Source organism: Musa acuminata, chromosome BXJ2-4, assembly GCF_036884655.1.
Source record: "Musa acuminata AAA Group cultivar baxijiao chromosome BXJ2-4, Cavendish_Baxijiao_AAA, whole genome shotgun sequence".
Lineage (NCBI taxonomy): Eukaryota > Viridiplantae > Streptophyta > Magnoliopsida > Zingiberales > Musaceae > Musa > Musa acuminata.
Genome location: NC_088341.1, coordinates 43,170,981 through 43,193,477, shown reverse-complemented (window position 1 = coordinate 43,193,477; position 22,497 = coordinate 43,170,981). Strand labels below are relative to the sequence as shown.

At 38.3% G+C, this 22,497-nt stretch overlaps 2 protein-coding genes across 3 annotated transcripts; one reads left to right on the top strand and one right to left on the bottom strand.

Moving 5' to 3' along the window:
- The first annotated feature begins 4,781 nt into the window (after window positions 1–4,781).
- Window positions 4,782–9,126, top strand: LOC103982676 (putative disease resistance protein RGA3). Of its 2 annotated transcripts, XR_010486423.1 has the most exons (3): window positions 4,783–8,284; window positions 8,568–8,651; window positions 8,761–9,126. XR_010486423.1 is itself a non-coding variant. In XM_065106316.1 (2 exons), exons 1-2 carry the CDS (start codon window positions 4,932–4,934, stop codon window positions 8,834–8,836), a joined length of 3,429 nt encoding a protein of 1,142 aa, XP_064962388.1. In that variant the 5' UTR covers window positions 4,782–4,931; the 3' UTR covers window positions 8,837–9,126. The 2 variants fall into 2 exon arrangements, 1 of the variants encoding a protein (XP_064962388.1); XM_065106316.1 differs by lacking the exon at window positions 8,568–8,651 and having other exon boundaries at window positions 4,782–8,284.
- Window positions 9,127–15,289: 6,163 nt separating this feature from the next.
- On the bottom strand, window positions 15,290–19,424 carry LOC103982677 (disease resistance protein RGA2). The gene is made up of 4 exons (XM_065101856.1): window positions 18,419–19,424; window positions 17,981–18,322; window positions 16,172–17,923; window positions 15,290–15,666 (listed from the first exon to the last, which is right to left on the bottom strand). The coding sequence occupies exons 1-3, from the start codon at window positions 19,422–19,424 to the stop codon at window positions 16,212–16,214; spliced, it is 3,060 nt and encodes a 1,019-aa protein (XP_064957928.1). The 3' UTR covers window positions 15,290–15,666; window positions 16,172–16,211.
- Between the last annotated feature and the right edge of the window lie 3,073 nt (window positions 19,425–22,497).

The window sequence follows — 22,497 nt, the reverse complement described above, 5'->3', positions numbered from 1 at the left end:
TAATAATTATTTAAAAATTTAATATTTTAAACATAATAAAAATATGATTAATAGTGATTAATCTGAATTAATTGGGCATATGCTGACATGCGTGACATAAACGGAGGATTTAAATATTTGATCCATACGTGATATTTAAAATTTTGGTGAAACAAGTATGTTATATTAAATACAATATTTAAGTGACGGACTTGTAAGGCTATACACCAAGCGTTCTTGGTGTCGAATCTTCGCCCATCTTCAAGTCTTATTTTAATTTAATTTGTTTGAAAAAGAAAACACCTACGAAAGAGATTTATTCTTTTTCCATACACCTGAAAACGATTATTACCACAACCATGATTCCAATTGTATACATGATCACAGTGGATCATCTCACACCAACACAATTATCTTAGATTACAGATAATAAAGATACGCAGCTTATCTTAAGATTAATCATGACAAATCTGTGGTAGACAGCTTGCAGTACACAAAATCTTATCATGTCCTGTTTGGATCATCCTCCATTAGTCTGAAACTATTCAACTGACATTCAAATAGTAGACCAAGAAATCTTCAACTATTAGGTTATCTGTCAATATCATGCACTCGTTCTTCACTTCATATTGTTGTCTACCCTCAAGTCAGTCAACTATGATGCCTGTTCTTGATGAGTCCCTAAGTTGGAATGGCTTTCATCTAAAAAAAATTGACTCGAGCATCTTCTTGAATGTCAAGAGTTTTAAATAGGAGATATTTGTAGCTATCAGACAAGCATAATTAATACGAATAAGAGAAAGACAAGATTTGTGGGCACCAAACAGACAGCGATCAGCAGCTGCTGGGAAACTCTCCTGTAAATTGATATGATAATGCAACTGAGGAGAACAAGACGAAGGAAGACTTTAAATTCCAGCTAACAGAGCCAAGTTGCTTCCTTATACTTTTCGATAGAAAGATCAAGGAAGACTGATGATTGCAAGTTGCTCATCTACTATGACAACAGCAAGGTTGCATCATCTCTGAATCTTAGGTTGTGATCAGAATCTGTTGCCACAATTCCTCTTTTATCGTGTCCATGCATTCTAAAAATCTATTAAACCTAATTTTCTGATTCCTTTTATCTTGAAGAACTTATTAACTTTACTAAATAAAACAATGATCACTCTATCATTGTGTGAGACCATATTAAGATTAATCATGTATCTCTCTGTGTCAGAACTCTGGGTCTCAGCTTATTAATTTTTTTTAACTCAATTAATCTTATTCTTATAAATTAATCTTAATACTAATCGAGATGTTATAAACTCCTCCGCTTAATGGTTTGACATCTTCGACAAAATTCAGAATAACTCAAAAATATTTAATAAAATTAGAATGATATAAAAAAAATTAATATAAACCCTACGTAAGGATGACATATACAAATTGAGAAATGATATTAGATACAACATAGTATTTAGGAATCATTAACACTCAACCCATATTAATAGTCTTCTTGTGCCATACCTTCTCTAGCAACAATAACAATAAATCAGGGAACATCACGTATGTATTTATGAAAGAAAATCGTAAAACTAATTAGTTAACCACCTATGATAGAACCAACAATTTTTTTATTTTTTTAAAAAAATTATCATGTGGACTTCCATCTTTTGATTTTCTTTAAGATGAATGAGATTATTTTCTATCAATTTTATCAATAAATTTTTTACTTTTTTATAAATAAAAAACTTATGCCTTCTTCATACTAATGGGTTAGGCTTTGAATCCTGAAAAGGCTACTCAAATCTTACTCTTTGAATTTTTATTTTATTTTATTGTGTACTAGACTCTATAATTTATACAAATTTTGTTGACAATACCAACTTGATATAGTACACTTTCTTTTTACCAATATCTTTTATTTAGCCAAGATGATCAAAATAATTAATTTTAAATATATTTCAAAAAATATAAATAACAATGCTCATTGTCTCATCTTTAGAAGTCTCAGTTCCGCAATTTCTATTTCTCATGGTGGGATTTCTAATCAGATTAACTTTTCTGTAATTAACACATTATCTTTTGAGCAACATATAATTTTATTTATAAAAAATAATAATAACAAACCGTAATGTCTCAATTATTTAAAATCAATTATTGAGTTCCATACAAGACAATTTCTTTAATTAAATAAAAATATTTAAAATTTTATTAATGAAAACTAGCAAAATTATAACCCTATCCTTATTTATGGAGGGTAAGAATTAGATCCCTAAGAAAATGTTGATGTAACATCTCTTCTTCTTTGTATTGACTCTGCACAACAGTTGAACCAAGAATTTACCTTCTCGTGAACTTTGCTTACATTCGAGTGCTAATGGCAACAGGTAATCGAGTGAAGCTCGTCGACGTCCCGAGTCATGACATCAGAGAGGGGCCACACTCTGTTGACCATAAATGGATCATTCTACCATGCACAGATCGTATTGTTCACATTGACATGCATGCAGGTTCAGCAGGTCCCATTAATGGGAGACTCATCAACTGAAAAGATATGAGCATGAGATCCAAGAAGATCATGCAGCTGCACATTTGGTGGAATTGAGCTTATGATACAACCAATTTGTATTTGATTGATGAAGACAAGCATCTCAAACACAAGAGGATCATTACATGAATAGATCATATTAAACAGCTCCATCTGTCGCAACTGCAGATGCATCCATAGCTTCTTCAGTCGGATAGTTGTAGCAGTGTTCAGTTTGGAGGATACAGACTTACAGTAAGACTCAAAAACAATGCCTTGTAGGAATATGATGTTGGCTGGCCATTACTTCATTGAGCTCACTATTGTCACGCTATCAATGTTATACAGACTTTTCTGCATACATTATCCAAGTTTTCTTTGCATGCCCCTCTAATTCTTATACCCAAAACATAGGCTTCATACTTACCACCTACGTAACATTTGTGACTTAATTATTTCGTACAATTCATTTCTAAATTATGATATCAGTGAATAATTTCTATTCTATTCTTGTCGATGAATTGACTCTCAGACTCGTTCAAAATATAAAAACACATCTACGTAATATATATATATATATATATATATATATATATATATATATATATATATATACATATATATGCAAAATTCATAAATATTATAGTGAATCTACATGATTTGACTCTCAATGTTAAATTCAAATTTACATCACTACTCTTTACACACATATATCCTTCATGAAATTAATAATAATGATTAGTCTGAGTTAATTGGGCATATGCAAACGTGCGTGACATAAATACAATATTTAAGTGACGAACTTGTAAGGCTACACCAACCTGCAGGTGATGACAGAGGGGAAGCGTTCTAGGTGTTGAAACTTCGCCTGTAATTCAAGTCTTATTTTAATTCAATTTGTTTGAAAAAGAAAACACCTACTGAAGAGATTTATTCTTTTTCATACACCTGAAAACAATTATTACCACAACCATGATTCCATCAATTGTGAGGAAAATTGTATACATGATCAATGTGGATCATCTCACACCAACACAATTATCTTAGATTACAGATAATAACAATACATAGCTTATCTTATGATTAATCATGAGAAATCTGCGGTCGACAGCTTGCAATACACAAAATCTTATCATGCCCTGTTTGGATCATCCTACATTAGTCTGAAACTATTCAACTGACTGATTCAAAGACACAAAGATTCCAAATACCAATTGGATCTGTCAATACACCTTACAAGAAAACCAAACTACCACAATCTTGTGGGTTGTGACAAGAGTGCATAGAGAGCTATCAAAGACATGTTTCAATCCATCAGTTGGATCTCTACTTCCAATAAACATTAAATGGGATAAGAGCGTAGACCAAGAAACCTTCAACTATTAGGTTATCTGTCAATATCATGTATTTGTTCCTCATTTCATATTGTTGTCTATCCTCAAGTCAGTCAACCATGATGCCTGATCTTGATGAGCCCCAAAGTTGGAACAGCTTTCATCTAAAAAAAGAACTCTTCAAGAACCCTATCAAGAATTTTAAATGACTGGAGCATCTTCTTGAATGTAAAGGTTCTGAGAATTTCCTGAGAACTGCCAAATAGGAGAAATTAGTAGCTATTGGACAACCATAATTAATACGAATAAGAGACAAGATTTGTGGCCACCAAAAAGACAGCTATCAGCAGTTGTTAGGAAACTTCTCCTGGAAATTGACATGATAATGCAACTGAGCAGAACAAGATGAAAGAAGACTTTAACAGAGCCAAGTTGCTTCCTAATACTTTCCAATTGAAAGATCAAGGAAGGCTGACGATTGCAAACAAAAGCAAGTTGCGCATCTACTAATGCGACAGCAAGGTTGCATCATCTCTGAATCTTACGTTGTGATCAGAATATGTTGCCACCATTCCTCTTTTCTCATGTCCCTGAATTCTAAAACTCTATCCATCTCAATTTTTCGTTTCCTTTATCTTCAAGAACTTGCTAACTTTACTCATGAAAAGGAAGAAAACAATGATCATCTTAGCCTTAAGTGAGGGAGCTTGTAACATCCCAATTAATCCCATGCCAGAAGTGGGTAAGACTAAGATAGACTTACAAGGATTTGATGGGTGTATTGTTAAAATTTTAATTGAAGTATTTTAACCAACAATTTGAGCTTAACAAAGTTGATAGACCAGTTAACCCATCATTCCGATGTCATGACACTCTGAGCACTCCCTTATATGATAAAGATTCCAAGGCAGACTGAGTCAACCATGTTAGCTTCCAAAACTCCATCTTAATGGCAAAGCAGTTCTATCCACACCTTCACAGTGTGTGATTGCTCAGCTACCATCTCCTATACAAGTCCAAAATTCAACAAACACCCCTAAATCTTTTTTCTCAATTCTCTTGTATCTTTTTCTTTTTCAAAAACTTCTCACAAACATTCCTCAATGGAGCTTCTCTCGGCTGTCATTCCACTGTTGGCTTCCAATTTGGTTCAACTGTGGGAGGAACTGCAAACAGCCTACGGCCTTGATGCTGAGCTAGAAAAGCTGCAGAGCTCTGTCGCCATGATTCAAGCTGTACTGAATGATGCACAGGAGAGGCAACAGATTAGGAACGCGGTGAAGCATTTGCTGCATGAGCTCAGCCAGGCTGCATATGATGCAAATGATATCTTGGACGAGGTGGCAACCGAACGCCAACGCTGTCAGCTGATCAAATATGCATCGGTACGCAATTTCTTGGCCCCCATAAATCCTAAGCGTGAACTGTTCAAGCGAGAAATATGCCTCAGGGTAAAAGACATAGAACACAGACTAGATTCCATAGCAAGGAGATGCCCCTTATCTGAATTGACTCAGCGCAGTGCACCCCGGAGGCAGCAGAGTTATCAGACCACCTCGCTAACTCCTTCTCTGGTTCTTGGTCGTGAGAGTGATAAGCAAAAGATAAAGAATATATTGCTGCCAATGGCTGAGGTGACTGACCATAGCATCACAGTGATTTCTATCTTTGGGATGCCTGGTATAGGGAAGACGACTCTCTCTCAACTAGTCTGCAATGATGAGTCTGTGAAGAACCATTTTGAGCTTAGACTATGGGTTTATGTGTCTCAGGATTTTGATATGATGATGATTATGAAGACCATCATTGAATCCATCGATGGTTTTCAGTGTGATTTTGTCAGCCTTGACAATCTTCAGAAAGAACTTAGAAAGAAGCTGAGTGGGAGGAGATACCTGCTTGTTCTGGATGATGTTTGGCATGTGAGCCTACAGAACTGGGAGAGAATAAAAACCTTCTTGTACTCCGGTGCTCAAGGAAGTAAGATAATAGTGACCACCAGAATCGAAGAAGTTGCTAACTTCATGGCAACCTCACCCCCTTACCGTTTGGAGGGACTATCGAATGATGAGTGCTGGTCTTTGGTTTGTCAATATGCATTGGCCCGAGATCGGAATGCAATGGTTGATCTTGATCCCTACAAGATGTATGTCGTCAACAAATGCAGAGGCTTGCCCTTGGCAGCTATAACTTTGGGCTATAGACTGTTCAGAGAAACTGACAGAAGCAAATGGAGTGCTATTTTACAGAGTGAGGCATGGGAATTCACCAGCATGGATGGATATATTTCGCATGCTGTCAGCTTAAGCTACCAATACTTGCCCCAATATCTTAAGCCATGCTTTGCGTACTTCTCCATAATTCCAAAAGGCTTCGAGTTTGAGAAGGAGTTCATCATTCAGCTATGGATAGCACAAAACTTCATTCGACCAAGTGGAAGGGAACGGATGGAAGATATTGCTAGTGACTACTTTGATTCCCTCATGCAGAGCTCATTCTTTCAGCACTCGAATTTTGACCACAAGAGTCGCCGACGTAGGTACATCATGCATGATGTTGTTCATGAATTTGCCCGACATATAGCAGCCGAGGAATGTTCTGTCGTGGAGCCTGGCAAAGGCTGGTTTGGCTCTGCCAGCATTCGCCATTTATCACTGAAATATGACCTATTTGATCAAAATATCTCGAACATATCGCCTCGATTAAGGGGAGAAAACAATCTATCTGAGGAAGTTTATAAATGCAAAGGCTTGCATACACTAATCCTGGTTGGCGGCTCTATGAGTTACCTGATGGCTGTTCCTGATGATCTTGCCGATAGACTTCAGAGCCTACGCACTCTAAATCTAAGCAATTTGGGATTGGCTCTGCTGCCTGAATCAATCGGTGATCTGAAGCATCTGCGCTGTCTCCAAATACAGAACACAAATATCATTAGACTGCCTGAATCTGTGTCTCACCTCTACAACCTGCAAACCTTGGCACTTAGGAATTGCTATTTTCTTGAAGAGCTTCCAAAGGATACAAGGAATCTGCGCAAGTTACGGAATCTTGATCTACATCTTGATGGTAATTCAAGAATGACATTGGCGCCGGAAGGAATGCACACAAGAGGCAATTTGAGATTTATGCCACCAGATATTGGATTGTTAACTGATCTTCAAACACTTTCAAGATATATTGTGAGCACAAGGCTTCACTGTGGTTTATCTCAGTTGAGGGACTTGAACAATCTCCATGGTGAACTTCTCATTGCAAGACTTGATCTTGTTTTCAAGGCAGCAGAAGCTGTTGAAGCAAACCTCATGAGCAAGGAACACATCAACAGGCTGGAGTTGACATGGAACTACAGTAATATAACTGAAGCAGTTGCACAAAGTATTGGATATGAGGAGAAAGAATATGTTCTAAAAAATCTCAGACCTCATACGAACCTGAAAGAGCTTGGAATAGTTGGGTATGGAGGAACATCATTTCCAACTTGGGTAGGAGATCCTTCCTTCTCCAATCTAGTGACCTTATGGATCTGCAACTGTGATAATTGTTTTAACCTCCCACCACTTGGCCAATTACCAAAGCTTAAATATCTATACATAAAAGAAATGCATCGGGTGCAGCACCTTGACTGCTCATTTTGTGGCAGTAACAAGCAAAGGTTTCCATCATTGGAGAAGCTACATCTAAAAACAATGTCAGGACTGGAAGAATGGTGTGGTGCTGATAACTGTGTTTTGCCTTCTCTTCGTGAGCTTGTTATCAAGGACTGCTTTGCTCTTGACCAATTAAAGCACAAATTTCCTGCTTTGACGAAGTTGGTGATAGAAGCATCCCGAAGTTTTGCTGGCCTATCTGACTTCCCAGCACTCAAATCACTAGAAGTGAAGACTACTGATGACTGGATTTGGAGTTCCTGGTCTGTTGTTTCCTTGCTTCCCTCCCTGACTCTCAGTGGACTGCAACGGAGAACCTTTCCTTTCAATATACAAGGTTCCCATGCTTTGATCCGTCGATTGGAAATTAGTCACTGCAATCAATTGTTATCATTACCGGATGATTGGCTCCCGACCGGCCTGTTGTACTTGGCCATCAAGCACTGCCCTGAGCTCCATACTCTTCCCAAAGGACTGCCAAAACTAATAAAGTTAGAGGACTTGGAGATCGAAAACTGCAGGCATCTCATGTATTTACCAGTTGGCCTCAGAAACATGGCCTCACTTGCACGTCTCGAGATCTCAGACTGTCCTGGCCTCTTGTGCTTGCCAAATGATGGTTTTCCAAGCAAACTTCAATTTTTGAGCATCAGTAACTGCCCAGAGCTCAGGCTACAATGCCTTGGGATGGGTGATCAAGGCTGGTACACTCTTCAGCACAATCTGCAGGTGTGGATAGATGGAGAACTACAAACTTCCTTGGTTCATCACTACCCTCAATTCACACAAGCACTGAATATATCAAGGTAAGCTGCACCTTAACTCTACATTCTTCATGCCCTTTAGCAGTTTTTTGTTTCCTGCAATTACATGCTCCTGTTATTATTAAATGGTCAATCACTGAATTGTACACTATGTAGCATGTGGATTTTGCAAACTGTAGTAGGCACTTCGGAATTATATATAACAGTATCAGGAGATTCATCTCATCTTTTCAAATGTAAATGCAAGTTGCATTAGCATCATCTTCTACAGGAAGATTTTCTTTACACTGGAACTCATTTTTATTTTTCTTTTTCTTTTGAGAAGTTAACAGCACCACGATATCATGAGGTCAGAGTTGAAATCTCAAGCAAGTAGATGGAACTGATTGTAGCATGGTCTTATACTTTGGTAACATCCATGCCCATTACCATATGCATTTTTTGTAGAGAATTTTGCATATATTGCTGCTCTAACTGTAGAAACAACTACCTAATTTAACTGTTTTTTTTTGGCACAGGAATAAAAATAAAAAATTCCTGTTTAGTTATGGAAATTGTGGAATGCAGAGTCAAGGTAAGGGTGTACCGCAATAAAGTTCCTAGCTTCACATCGATGGGGTCTCCTGTTGACAATCAAAAACATATCACCAAATCAACACCACAAAGGATACCTTTGCTCAAATGAAGTATTCGTATATCATGTACTGAACTTCTTTGGCCTCTGTAGTTTAATTTTCCATCGAAGAATGTTAATTTCATGCAGATCTTTCTGCAGAATTCTGTCTAAAACCTTATATGTGAAATCTTGGATTGAATGGCTTCTCAATGTTTTTACATAGAAATATTAATTGTGGAAGTCCTCACTTGTCATTCCTTGAACCTTCTGCTACTTCTTGCAAGAAACCTGAACTGTATGTCTTGTTTATCTCCCAGATATGTGAGAGATTTTGGTGGCACTGTAAGGTGTTTTTGCTCATTTAATCAACCTTTAATCTCTTCGGTCACATTTTTCTGATTCTATGGATTCCATTTCAAGCTTCATTGATTAATTTATTAGAATACTTCACACTTTTTGCTAAAAAAGAAAGTTGTGCTCAATAATTTCAGTGTTCAACCTTGATTCTAACAGGACTCTTACATGCTTTTGCGTGAAGCAATTTTTGATCAACAAGAACTGACAAAGTCACGGATGACCAACCATGACTTACACATCCACAAATCTCCATTTACTGATTTCCTAAAGCATAGTTCAAAAACTAAACTCGATTTAGAGAGCTGATCGAATTCATGATTTGACACATAGAAAGCTATAGGTAGTGTTATCTTATTAGTTACTTGCATGTAGCTTTCAGTTTAAAGATAGTCATTGTACTGCGAAGCGCCATTGTGGGTCTAGAAAGCAAATAAGCTCTAAAACTTGTATTTTTACTTGTTCCAATGATCAATGTCACAGCATGATCTCATTTTTTCCAGAACAACAAAGAACAAAATAATCGAAATCGTTGATAAAGATATCACTTATTGCATACATAAAAGCTTATTACAAATCGTACGCACCTCTAGTAACAAAGAGCGAAAGCCTCAAAGCTCTTATAGATGCTCAATAGTATAGGAAGGAAGAGGAAGAGAAGACTCATAGGAATCATCGGATGCCGTCACCGCGCGGCAAGAAGGGGGTTCCAGGATGGAAGGTTATCGACGCGACACGAGAGAGAGAGAGAGAGAGAGGCGGTGATGGGTAGTGCCGGGGAGGACGCTGGTGGCGCCGCACTGGGTGGCGAGGCCGCCGCTCGAAAAATATAGATGGAAGAGCCCCGCTTTTGTGGAGTTAATGGTTATAATTAGACACTGTATAAAAAAGAGAGCAATTTATCCTAAAAGTGCCCATTGGAATTTTATTATAAGACGGCGCCCTATTTAGTTTTTATCGGCAGTATTTTTTTAATACCAATAATACCCTCAAACTCAGGTTGATCATTTTATTGAACCGTGTGGCTTGATTCAAACCTGACTGATTTCAAGGCTAATTCTGTTTGATTTGGGTCTCGATTTGAGTTTTAATCTTTAGATAGAATCCTACTAAGTAGATCGGATGGAGTTTAAGATACTATAACAAGGGAGGTTACATAAAAATTATATCAAACAAATATAATACTAATACAGATGATGATGACGGCCAACTCCTCTACTCTTTTCTCTTGTGAACGACGATAGTAATAACAATGACGATATCCTTCCCTCTTCAACATCAGCTTTGTTAGCAACATCATCGAGCGATGACGACCTGATCTCCTCTTTAGTCGGGAATGATCGTCATTTAGTCAACTATTCTCCTACAGTTTGCAAGTTCTCGCAAAAGATCGGGATCGTGATGTCCGATCAATTGCTCGATGAAAGAAAACAACTAATTCAAACAAATTTCAAATGGCCGAAGCATAAAGTTAGTGATCCATGATAATTACTTACACTTTAGCCACAACACTTGTCATTTGTCATATCTAAGGATGGATCAATAAAAGGTGTTAGTTGGCATCAACCGGTCAACAGATGTCAAGAAGTCAATGTCTCTTGCCCACCTACCTGCGTCTTCTCCCATTTCTATCACTCTCCTTCCTCTTTCTCTCAACTACAGATGATTGACATCATTATATAGGCTGATAATGACTGACATTGTTCTGAGCAATTTCAAGGCCTTGCAATTTTTTCATGTTATTAGTTTGTTCAATCTTGGCTAATATTATTATTCGATGCAACTTTATCAATAATTAATATATCTAATTGTGCTCGACATTATTGGTTTCTTAACCTTAATCCACACCTTCAGTTTTAAATTGTCAAATAGTAAACTACTTTTGATTAACATTATTAGTTTATTAAATTATTCTGGATGTATCATTTTGATTTGAGCATGTTATAACTGGAAGCATAAATAAAATGGTTTTAAGGATGGGTAAGAAAATAAAAATGTGTAACAAATCATAAATTTTTTATTTTCAATTCTTGGACTTGGTTGAGCTTTCTAGTTGACTTTACTCTGATGGTTTTTCTAGTCAAATCAGGTTTTTGTGTTTTCTAACATTAAGATTATCTGAACAAAATGAAAGAATGGTCTCACAATTTTAGATAACTTTACCATCTTCCTCTCAGAGGAAGGTTGCAGTGGGATAGACATACATGAAGCAAGAATATTGAGGTTTACCTGATTGAGATTCTTTTGTCAAGTATATACTGAACATGAGCGAGCCTGTCTTATGAAAAATGACAAGAATGACTTAAAATTACAAGACCAAGGTTAGTGATGAAATAATCTTCTAATAACTCCTATGCTGACCATATAGGAAGTGCAGTAACATATCAGAAAGCTTATTCTAAATGAAATTTTATGAAGATTAAGCAAACATATTGGAAATTCTACAAATAAATCATGACACCAATATAATACTTTCCAGAAAAAGAAGAATATTTCCATGATAGAGTGGTACTGCAAAATAAACACATAATTTTTCATGTAATTAGCCAAAAATGTATGTAGTTTCTGCACAAGAATTTGACAACCCAATTATCCACTAAATTTGCAACGACATGAGCTCCTTAAAATACTATGTTGAAACTCTAAAGTTTGCAAATCAACTCAAATCTACAAAAACAATTTACTCATAGTTTTAGATACTACAACAACAATAACAAAACCATAATCTCAACTATTTGAGGTTGGCTACATCCATCTTTTGCTATAGAATTTAGAAATTACATGTGTCAGATTATTTTTTCATCACTCATAATACAGTGTCGGCCATTAGGCAAAATGCAATAACAAGATAGAAATCAAGTAATTTTAGGCATATGTTATTACATGCCCACATAGAAAGTTGTCATTTATCAACATTGAGAAACATGCCTAATATTGAGCTGGTTGTAGAATCTGCTATCTCACTGCTGCATTAGCACAAGGAATTTTTTTGCTAAAGCATCAATCACGCTGGGCTACAGCATGTTGGCCTTTGGCACAATAGCACCTCCTGCAGTATCTGCGTCACAGTATCTTGCACGGCACGGGGATAAAAAACAATAGCAGCATACTCTCTAGAACTATGGATAAACAATGTAAACCACAACTACAATTGAGTAGATATTTCCTCTGCAATAAGCCCTTCTCTTGGTTAATCATAGCGAATGCCAAAAAATGAGGGAGAAGAACAAATAACTTCTCAAGTATGAAGCATTAATATTTACCTGCTACTTCTGCTCAAAAGAGATAACCATAAGTTGTGATCTCCAAAATTTTAACTCTTACTAAACCCTGTAATGTCTGCAAACTATTTGGTACTATGTAGAACAAAGATAGATTTTGTGGTTTTATTATTTGACTAATTGGCATGGAACATAAAAATAAAAAATGTTTTTGCATGTATCTTCATATTGTGTCTGGTCTGCATTGTTAAGCACCTTGCAGCTACTCTCTTGAGATAACTAGTTCTTCATCTATCCACACTAGAAGACGTCTACAAGTTCGGGCCAATCTTCACCTCTGTGTCTCAGCACCGTTGCCTGAGCTTGGGGCAATTGTTGATGCTCAAGAACTGAAGCGTGGTTGGCAGACCTTTCTTTGGGAGCCAGACTATAGGGCAGTCTGAAATCTCCATATGCACTGGTGAGGGCAGGTTCTTAAGTTCTGGAAGGTCCTTGAGCTGGCTGCAGTTCTCAAAAACCAGCTTCTCCAATTTAAGGAATGTGTTCTTTCCCTTGGAGTAGAATTTATAATTCACAAGTTACTCTTTCCATTCCTTTTATATGGAGTTCTCGCAGTATAAGCAATTTCCCAAGTGATGGAAGACCTTCACATTGATTGCAACTGGAGCAATGTAGTTATTCAAGATTGGTGAAAGCAGAGTCACCTAATCAAGATGGAAATGATGGGGTTCTGTAGCCTATTATCCTCAGCTCCTTGAGGCTTGTATGAGGTTGGAGGATTGCCAGAAAGCTTTGGACATATCCAACACATTCGGAAGCTGATATACCGATATCCCATGGCAACTGCAAACTCTGAATGGAATTCTTGTTTTCCAAATTTGCCTTCCTTGCTTCAAATGGATTTTGAACAAGGATAAGTTCCCCATGGAGACTGTTCAAATCTTTCAGCTCAGTTAACCCACAACAAGTCTCTGTGTTTACTACAAATCTTGGTAATGTTTGAAGATTGGCTAATAGTCCTATTCCTGGTGGCATAGATTTCAATTTAAGCATTGCTTCCACTGAATTATCATCAAGATGGTGAAGATTATGGAGATTTTTGGTTTCTGATGGCAGCTCCTCGAGAGAACAATTGTAAAGACGACCAACTGATTCAGGAATAGTTGACATATTTGTATTGTGCAGCCGAAGGCAGCGAAGGTGCTTCGACTCACCAACTGATTTGGGTAACTCCTTTCGGCCACAGTTGCTCAAATCCAAAGAACGGAGGCTTTTGAGTTCCTCTTCAAGTTTGTCAGGGACCTTTAAAATATAGCTACTCGAGCCACCGAAAAATTAAAGTGTATACAAGTCCTTACATTGAGATATTGCACCAAATATATCAGTTAATATTTGATTTCTATTTTGTCTTAGTGATTTGATTGTTATGAAATTGGTCGTAGGACATTATGACTAATTTGATATATAAAAAAATAGTTCGAAAATTAATTTAAAATTTGAAAAAAAAAATATTTAAATAATTTAAATTAAAGAAGTACACGCTTGGAGGCGCCCACAATTGAGGTTCGCACTCGTCGTTCTTTCTTCCACCAAATCCTTCGAGCCGGCCTTCTCGGTTCCGTTCTCATCGAAGCGGCGGCGAAGACGTCGTCATCGCCTCCACCGTCTCTTCTTCGTTTCGCTTCTCCGGAGTCCAACCCCACCGCCCGACCTTTCCAGCCCACTTCGCCGATCCGACCTCATCACTGTCGTTGGTAATGTTCGCCAGGAACCAACACCAATTTGAAATATGCTCGGAATAAGGGCAAAAAGGAAAACAAAAAACAGAATAACGTGGTAGCAATTGATGTTCGTGAGTTTCTTATATCTATCATTTCATTTGATGACCAGGGCATATTAAGCAGCAGCCAGAACTGTTACTTTGGCCGACTCTGGGACGTCCAGGGAGCTTCTCGATTCATGTCCTTCAAGGGATGTTAGTACTTGATCAATCCACTCAAATTTTGCTACTTTATTGTGTACTTAGATTTCGTTAATTAGATTACTGGTCTATTTCTGTCATGTTGTTGTTTGGAAAATATTTTGAGGGGTCGAGCATGGCTTGGTGTTAGATTAAGTTTTTTTGCATGGTTTTGATCTTCTAATCCAACCACCAATGGATATGTTATGCATTCGGTGTTTTCAATATAAACCTATTACTGAGGAGAGCTTTGGAGACCACATGTGGCATGCTGGTCTACATCTTATTTGTGCTGCAATTGTTATTTCATCCTTTATCATGAAAATTGGCAATGTTATGATTGAGGAAATGTTATTCCGGATATAACATTTTGATTCGAGCATGTAAATTACAGAAGCATAAAAAATAGTTGTTGAGATGGGGAAAGTTAAAATATGCAGGAGATTCTATCTTACCTGTTATTAAGTCTTGGACTTGGTTGAGTTTCTTAGTTGACTCAACCCCATTGTCATTTTAAGCCAAATCAGGCTTTTGTATTTTTGAACAATATTTCCATGGTAACGAAGAGCAGGGTTATAAAATCATCTTGTTTAGATGCAAAATGTCTTTTCCTAGATAATGTGTATACCAGTGGATCTTCTTAAACCCAGAAAACGCATGATTTATTATGTAATCAACCATTTATGGTACATAGTTTCTGCACAAGAATTTTGCAACCCCAACTATATGCCAAAGTTGCAAAGCTATGAATACCTCACTAGGCCCGGGTGATAAAAGACTATGTTGAGATTCTTGAGTTCGTGATCAACTGAAATATATAAAAGAAATTTTCTGGTATTTCTGCAAATTAGATGCATCAAATTAATTTCATCACTCTCATAGTACAACGATGGGCATTCGCCATAATTCAGCAACAATATAGAAAACAAACAAAGTAATTATAGGCGTATGTTATTACATGCCCACTTAGAAAGCTGTAACTTATCAACACCGAGAAGCATGTACAATATTGAGCTGGTGGTAGCCTCTCCTTCTCACTCTTTGCATTAGCACGTGGATTATTTTTGTTTTTTGTGTTTAGTTTTTAGTTTTTAGTTTTCATTTTTTCGCTCAAGAATGAATCATGCTGGGCAGCAACATCTTGGCTTTTGTCATTAAACACCCCTGCAATATCAGCATCGCAGAATCACCACCCAGCAGGAAGGATAAGAACATCAATTGCAGCATCCTCCCAAATAGGTAAACCCCATCCAGAATTGAGCAGATGTTTACTCTGCAGTTATAAGTGTTTGCCTTGGTTAATTTGGTTAATCATAATGAATGCCAAAAGACAAGGGAGGAAAATAAACAAGTCCTGAAGTATGAAGCTGTAACGTTGACCAACTGCTTTTGCTGAAAAAAAATCGACCATAATCAAGTAAATGAACCTTTTCTTATAAACCTTCTCAATATGTGATCCTGAAATTTGCGCTAATTAACCATGATAAAGTAGCATCACTTGACAACTGTAGTAAACAGAAACTTCAAAGTAAGAAACTTAAATATGACTCTGTAGTGCTTATTCCATGTTAGGGTCCATCAAATATTAATTAAACCCGTGAAAATAAGATTGGTGCTAGTTACTAACCATTCTTGTGTTTGTGGACTCCAAGATTTTTAACTCTTAAACACTGAAATATCTATATGCTATGTGGTTTGATGTAGAACAGAAATTTTGTAAGTTCATTATGACAAACTGGCATACAACATAAAAAAAAATCGATTAGTTTTGCTTGTACCTTCATATCGCATCTTGTCTGCATGGTTAGCACTTTAGAGCTAGTTTCTGCGACTAACTAGTTTTTCATCCATCCACACAGAGAAGATATTTCTAATTTTGGGCCAATCTTCACCTCTCTCAGCTTGGCATCGTTTCTTGAGCTCAGGGCAATTATTGATGCTCAAGAACTGTAGTGTGATAGGCAGACCATTCCTTGGAAGACGGTGCACTTTATGGCAGCCTGAGATCTCCATGTGAACTAGCGAGGTCAGGTTCTTGAGCTCTGGGAGGTACCCTAGGCCACAATGTTGAATTTTCAAGTCTTCTAGTGCTTTGAGATTTTCTAGGCCTGTTGGAAGAGAATAAAGCCTAGGACAGTGCTTAATACTAAAACAAACAAGCCCATTTGGCAGCCAATTATCTGGCAAAGATATCAGTTGATTGCAGTAACTGATCTTTAAGCTGCGTAAGGTAGCATGTGGACGGCCTGCTTCTGATGGCAGAGTTTTTATTGGTAACCTGCTGAGACGAAGCAAAGTTAGGGAAGTAAGACACGGCCATGAGTGCCAAATCCAGTCACCACAGCTTGACATCTCTAAGGATGTGAGTGATTGAAATCTTGGTATACCACACAATCTCGGGCAACTTTCTTTCTCTTGCATTGACAGCAAACGAAGTTTATGTTCATCCCAGATCTGTAAACTGCCTATGTTCTCAAAAACCAGCTTCTCCAATTTGGGGAATTTGCCATGTTCCTTGCCACAGAATTCATGATCCATGACTGCCACACTTTCCATTCCTTTTATATGGAGTTCTCGCAGCTTGGGCAATTTGCCAAGTGGGGGAAGATATTTACATTGATTGCAGCTGGAGAGATGTAGTGATTCAAGATTGGTGAAAGCAGAGTCACCTAACCAAGATGGAAATGATCGGGCTCTGTAGCCTATTATCCTCAGCTCCTTAAGGTTTGTATGAGGTTGGAGAGTTGCTAGAATGCTTTCATCATATCCAACATGTTCAGAAGCTGATGTACCGATATTCCATTGCAACTGCAAACTCTGAATGGAATTCTTGTTTGTCAAGTTTGCCTTCCTGGCTTCTAATGGATTTCGAACGAGATGAAGATTTGAGAGGATAAGTTCCCCATGGAGACTGTTCAAGTATTTCAGTTCTCCTAACCCACAACCAGCCTTTGTGCTTACTACAAATCTTGATAATGTTTGAAGATTGGTTAACAGTCCTATATGTGGTGGCATCGATTTCAATATACACATTGCTTCCACTGAATTATCATCGAGATGAAGATCAAGATGGCGAAGGTTACGAAGATTTTTTATATCTGATGGCAGCTCCTCAAGAGAATAACAATTTCTGAGTCCCAATGTCTGGAGATTGTACAGACGACCTAGTGATTCAGGGAGACTTGATAGTTTTGTATTGTGAAGCCGAAGGCAGCGAAGGTGCTTCAACTCACCAATTGATTTGGGTAACTCCTTTAGGTCACAGTTGCTCAAATCCAAAGTACGGAGGCTTTTAAGTTCTTCTCCAAGTCTGTCAGGGACCTTTAGACTATACTTTCTGGAACCACCGAAAAGTAGAACTGTATACAAGCCCTTACATTGATATATTTCAGAAAAGATATCAGTTTGAGCAGGTGAATTTGATTTCATTTTGTCATTTGGCTCCAACTGGCTTAAAGTCAATGACAAATGTCGAGTTTCAGGCTCAACCTTGCATGGCTTGCCAATTTCCATGGTAGAACATTCTTTAGCTGACACTCGTTAAGCAAAATCATGTACAAGTTCATGCATTCGATATTTTGGTTTGCCTCTTTTATAGTCGGACTGGGAGCACCCAAAGAATGACCTCTGCACTAAGATATCAAAGTAATGACTGCCTAAGTCTTCAGCAGATTTTCCTTTAGGCTGGATGAAGTTCTGTGCCATCCACAATTCGACAATGAATTCCTTCTCGAACTCGCACCCTTCTGGAATTATGGAACAGTATGCAAAGCATGGCTTAAGATGTGGTGGCAATTGCTGATAGCTCAAGCTGAAGGCCTTTTGGAATTCACTGTCACGTCCAGAGAATTCCTCTATCTCCCTCCTTATGATGGATCTCCACTCACTTCTATCACTCACTCCAAGCAACTGATTGGCAATACTTATTGCTGCTAGAGGCAAGCCTTTGCACTTCCTCAGAATTTCTTCGGCAATGTCATCAATATCAGAGTGTTAATATGTATTGTGTTCGAACGCATACTGACAGAACAAATTCCAGCAGTTCTCGTCGGATAAGCCTTTCAAGACATAGGGCGATGTTGTGCCCATGAATTTTGCAACTTCTTCACTTCTTGTGGTCACCAATATCTTACTCCCTTCAGCACCATGGAGTAAGGGCAGTCTAAGGTTACGCCATTTTTCTGGGTTTTCATTCCAGACATTATCCAAGACAAGCAGATACCTTCTGCCACTGATCTTATTAAGAAGTTGCTTCTGAAGATTGTCCATGTTGATGTGATCAACTGCAGAGCTACCTGTGGATTCGATGATAGCTTTGGTGAGCCTTCTTACACTGAAATCATGTGAGACATCAACCCACAATCTCAGCTCGAAATGCTTCATCACAACGTCATCGTTGGAGACAAGCTGGACGAGGGTGGTCTTCCCAACACCACACATTCCGAGTATGGGGATCACAGATATGCTTTTCTTATGCATCCTATCAGCTTGTAGTAGCATTTTCAAAATTCTGTGCTTATCGATCTCCCTCCCTAGCACGACTGGTGGATGGAGTGAGGTGGTCATCGGAAGCACATCACTCTCTTCTGGGTGCCTTGATGCATCCCCAACTCTTATATTAAAGGTCACCACCTCCTTCCCGAGATTATCGAGCCTCTCAGATATATCTTGTATCTTACGAGATATGATGTGCCGAAGGATGGAACGTTTTGGATTCACCATGGAGAAGGAATCACGTACCTCTGACAAGGAGATCAGTTGCTGCCGTTGAGCCTCGTAAGAAAGCTCATCCAGCACATCGACTGCATCGTAGCCGACTTTCCTCAGATTCTCTAGCCACAATTTCAGTGGTTCATCGCCGTGCGCCTTTTCTTCAGCCTTATTTATGACAGCTTTAATCATGGAGACATTGTTGTGCAGTTTCTTGTGTTTTCCTTCGAGTTCGTGCTCCAATTTCAGCTCCTCTTGCAACAAGTTAAAGGCCGTCTGAAACAAGACTTGCAGGAAGGCTGACAGAACCTCACCAGCCATTGGAGAGAGAGAGAGAGAGACAGTATGTGTGTTATCAAGATCTGAGGAGCAGCAATCTACTCAGCACAGCCAACGAACATTGATATTTATTCTCTGAATTGGTCAGTTTTAACAACTGGTGAACAATGGGAATCTTGCACCAACTGGAGGAGGCTGACGAAACGTCTCCAGCAGATGGCACTACAAGTCAATCGAGTTAAATGAAGGACAAGTTGCTTACTTATGAATGGGTCATCTTTGGTGTCTACGAGTCAATTTAGTTAAATGAAAGGACAAGTTGGGGCTTATCAATCGCAAATAAAATCGTGTAAATTACCATAAATTTCAGTGCCATTAAGAATATGGATAAGTACTTATAACTGCTATTGGTAAGTCAAAGAATGTGTCCGGTGCAGAAGGCTCTTATCAATGTGAGATGTGAGTAGAGTCAATCTACTCAAACTGACACAAACTCACTTATCTTAGAGTGGGTACATACATACATACATAATGTTGTCTAAAAAAAATATTTCCGCTCTAGAAGCCTTGACCAAGTCTTTATGTTGACTGAGTCATAGTCAAAGAGGTGTCGAGAAATAATTTCTAAGATGCAGGAGGCCGTCGCATAAATTTCCAGCCGTGCAATGGGGCCCGATGTAAACTTACTCCAAGCAGCGGTATTCTGAACCGCGAGAAATCCCACTTCGTAAAGATCTTACGGTGCTCCAACGGGTTACTAGATGATTAGCGGTATACGATGACGAGGGGTTATCTTACACCTTCTTCAGCACGTCCGCGATGGTTGGGTTTCTCTTTGCCATTGATCTTCGAAATCCCTAAATCCGGACACCGAAGAACTCCAACGAGCAATTCCTCCTGATGATGGCTTCAAACTCGTAGTATCGGAAGGCAGCTCGGATCTACGAAGATAACTTTCTTCATTTCTTTCGATGGTTTACTGGGCTGGACTAAGGAGGTGAAGAGAAAAGGTCTATTGTTGAGCCCACTTCGATTCTATTGCCGCTTTGTTCTCCTCTTACTCCGGAAAGAAGTCCAATGCATCAAGCGCATCGAACGTTGCATTTCACACATGCATACAACACCACAGCAGTAGGATTCATTTTAGTTGTGAATGGGTGAATTAAACACCACGCTTAACGCCTCCGAGCTCTCCACATTTATCGTAACATTCCGATTGAATTATCACTGATCTGTGAAGTTTAAGTTCTTAACAAAGAACTTAATCTAATATGTTAATGTTAACAAAGAATTATGATGTCACGTCGTAAACACACAAACGTTTAAGGACTCGAGAGTGCTAACCTGCACGTCCCGCCTATTCCAGCGCATTTTAGCCGCAATTTCGAACGGCTATATAAACCAACCAATTCCGATCTTTCTTCCTCTCTCTCTCTCTCTCTCGCACGTCGCGCAAGCGTTGGAGGGGACGACGAAGTCCAAATCTGGACTTTGATTCCCCATCGTCGGCTTCTCCTCCTTCCCTTCTTTCCCTTCCGATCCTTCTTATCCATCCCGATCTACGCATTTTTTTGGATATCGATGTCATTGGTAAGATCAATGCCGCCGCGCAGCAGGGGCTTTCGTCTGTGTCGGATCTTGAAAGCCCGAAGTGTGGGTTCTGAACCGAGGGAAATCGACATCCATCAGGTCAATCAGCTGCTTCTTTTTATTTTCTTCCTTTTTCCTCTAGAGATCGGGAAGATTTCTCCTTCAGAGAAGAATCGACACGGGCCCAATGAAGAAGACACCACCAAAGTTGTGGGTATTTTGGATCTGGAGAAAACTGATCCTGACGTTACATATCTGAATCTTCGTTTTCGTTTTGTTTCTAACGTTGATTTTCCCTGGTTTAAATTGGTTAGCCATCTCTGTTGTAATTCTCATCTACAAACAGAGGGAGGTACACTGCCTTTATGCCTGAAGATCCAGAGTTAGCATCAGCTAGATAGGGAATTTTTTTTACTCCCTGATCATTGTTTTGATGTTAGAATACTGTCGTTGTCTTATATCATTAGAGTGACGAGTTAAAGAAGCAATCCCTGTTGGAGATGGTGGTTGCGGTGGATCCACCGCTGGCAATTATGAGTATATCTTAAAGAGGCATTCAGTTCTGTTCTGTAGTTCTTTCTCAAACTGTTATATCTGCTCTTGTAATTTGGTGTTATCAGCGGGAGATCATGAGCTTCTCTAAAGCAAAGAAAGCTGGATTTCACTTCCATGTTCCGGACATCACAATTCTGGTATGATGCGCCCACTGTCTATTCTCTATGCTTGATTGCGATGCCTAAAATTATGAGTACTAGTGTTGATGTTTGCTGTTAGGTATTCAATATGGCAAACCTCATCTCGAAATTTTAGTTTGTGGCTGTCGGTCAAAGCATACAATCAGGGGAATTGCTTCTGAAAATTTCCAAGCTTAATGGAAACAAGTGTGATATGATGCAGTCTCATGATATTAGCCAGTTTTGATTAGTTTTGATAACATGGCAGATTACTCGGGTGCTTCTTCTTGACAATATATATTAAGAATCTATATCTGAAAGACTGAAACATTAAATTTGTAATTGAGAATAAAACATGTGATAACTCATAAATTGCATGATAATTTATCAGTGCAAGCCTAATTTTCATATTGTGGAAAACCCAATTAGTGTAAAATTTGATATGCTTTGCCGCATTAGTTTTCTTTATATACTATATAGTTGACTTTGAGGTTATGAAGTAAATGTAATTCCTAATATGGCTGTCCAATGCATGTCTTCATGAATTCTTGTTATGTTTTAGATCTTATCATAACTTATATTTCATTTTGTTTAGATATCTGCTTCTTGGAGTTCTTTGTTTATATTCTTGACGTAATATGCGATTGATTTATCTTCGACAGCTAATGGTCTCAGAAAGTATTACTTCCACACGCTGTGTTCTCATTTATATGTCGCTAATGGTCCCATACTAAGTAGATGGAGTTGGACCAGTAGCATCGAGGCCGATACTTGGTACTGTGCTTCCTCTCGTTAGGTTGCTTAGAATTTTCAAGATGCATATCCTCAAAGCTGTGGCCTTGCTTTGTGCC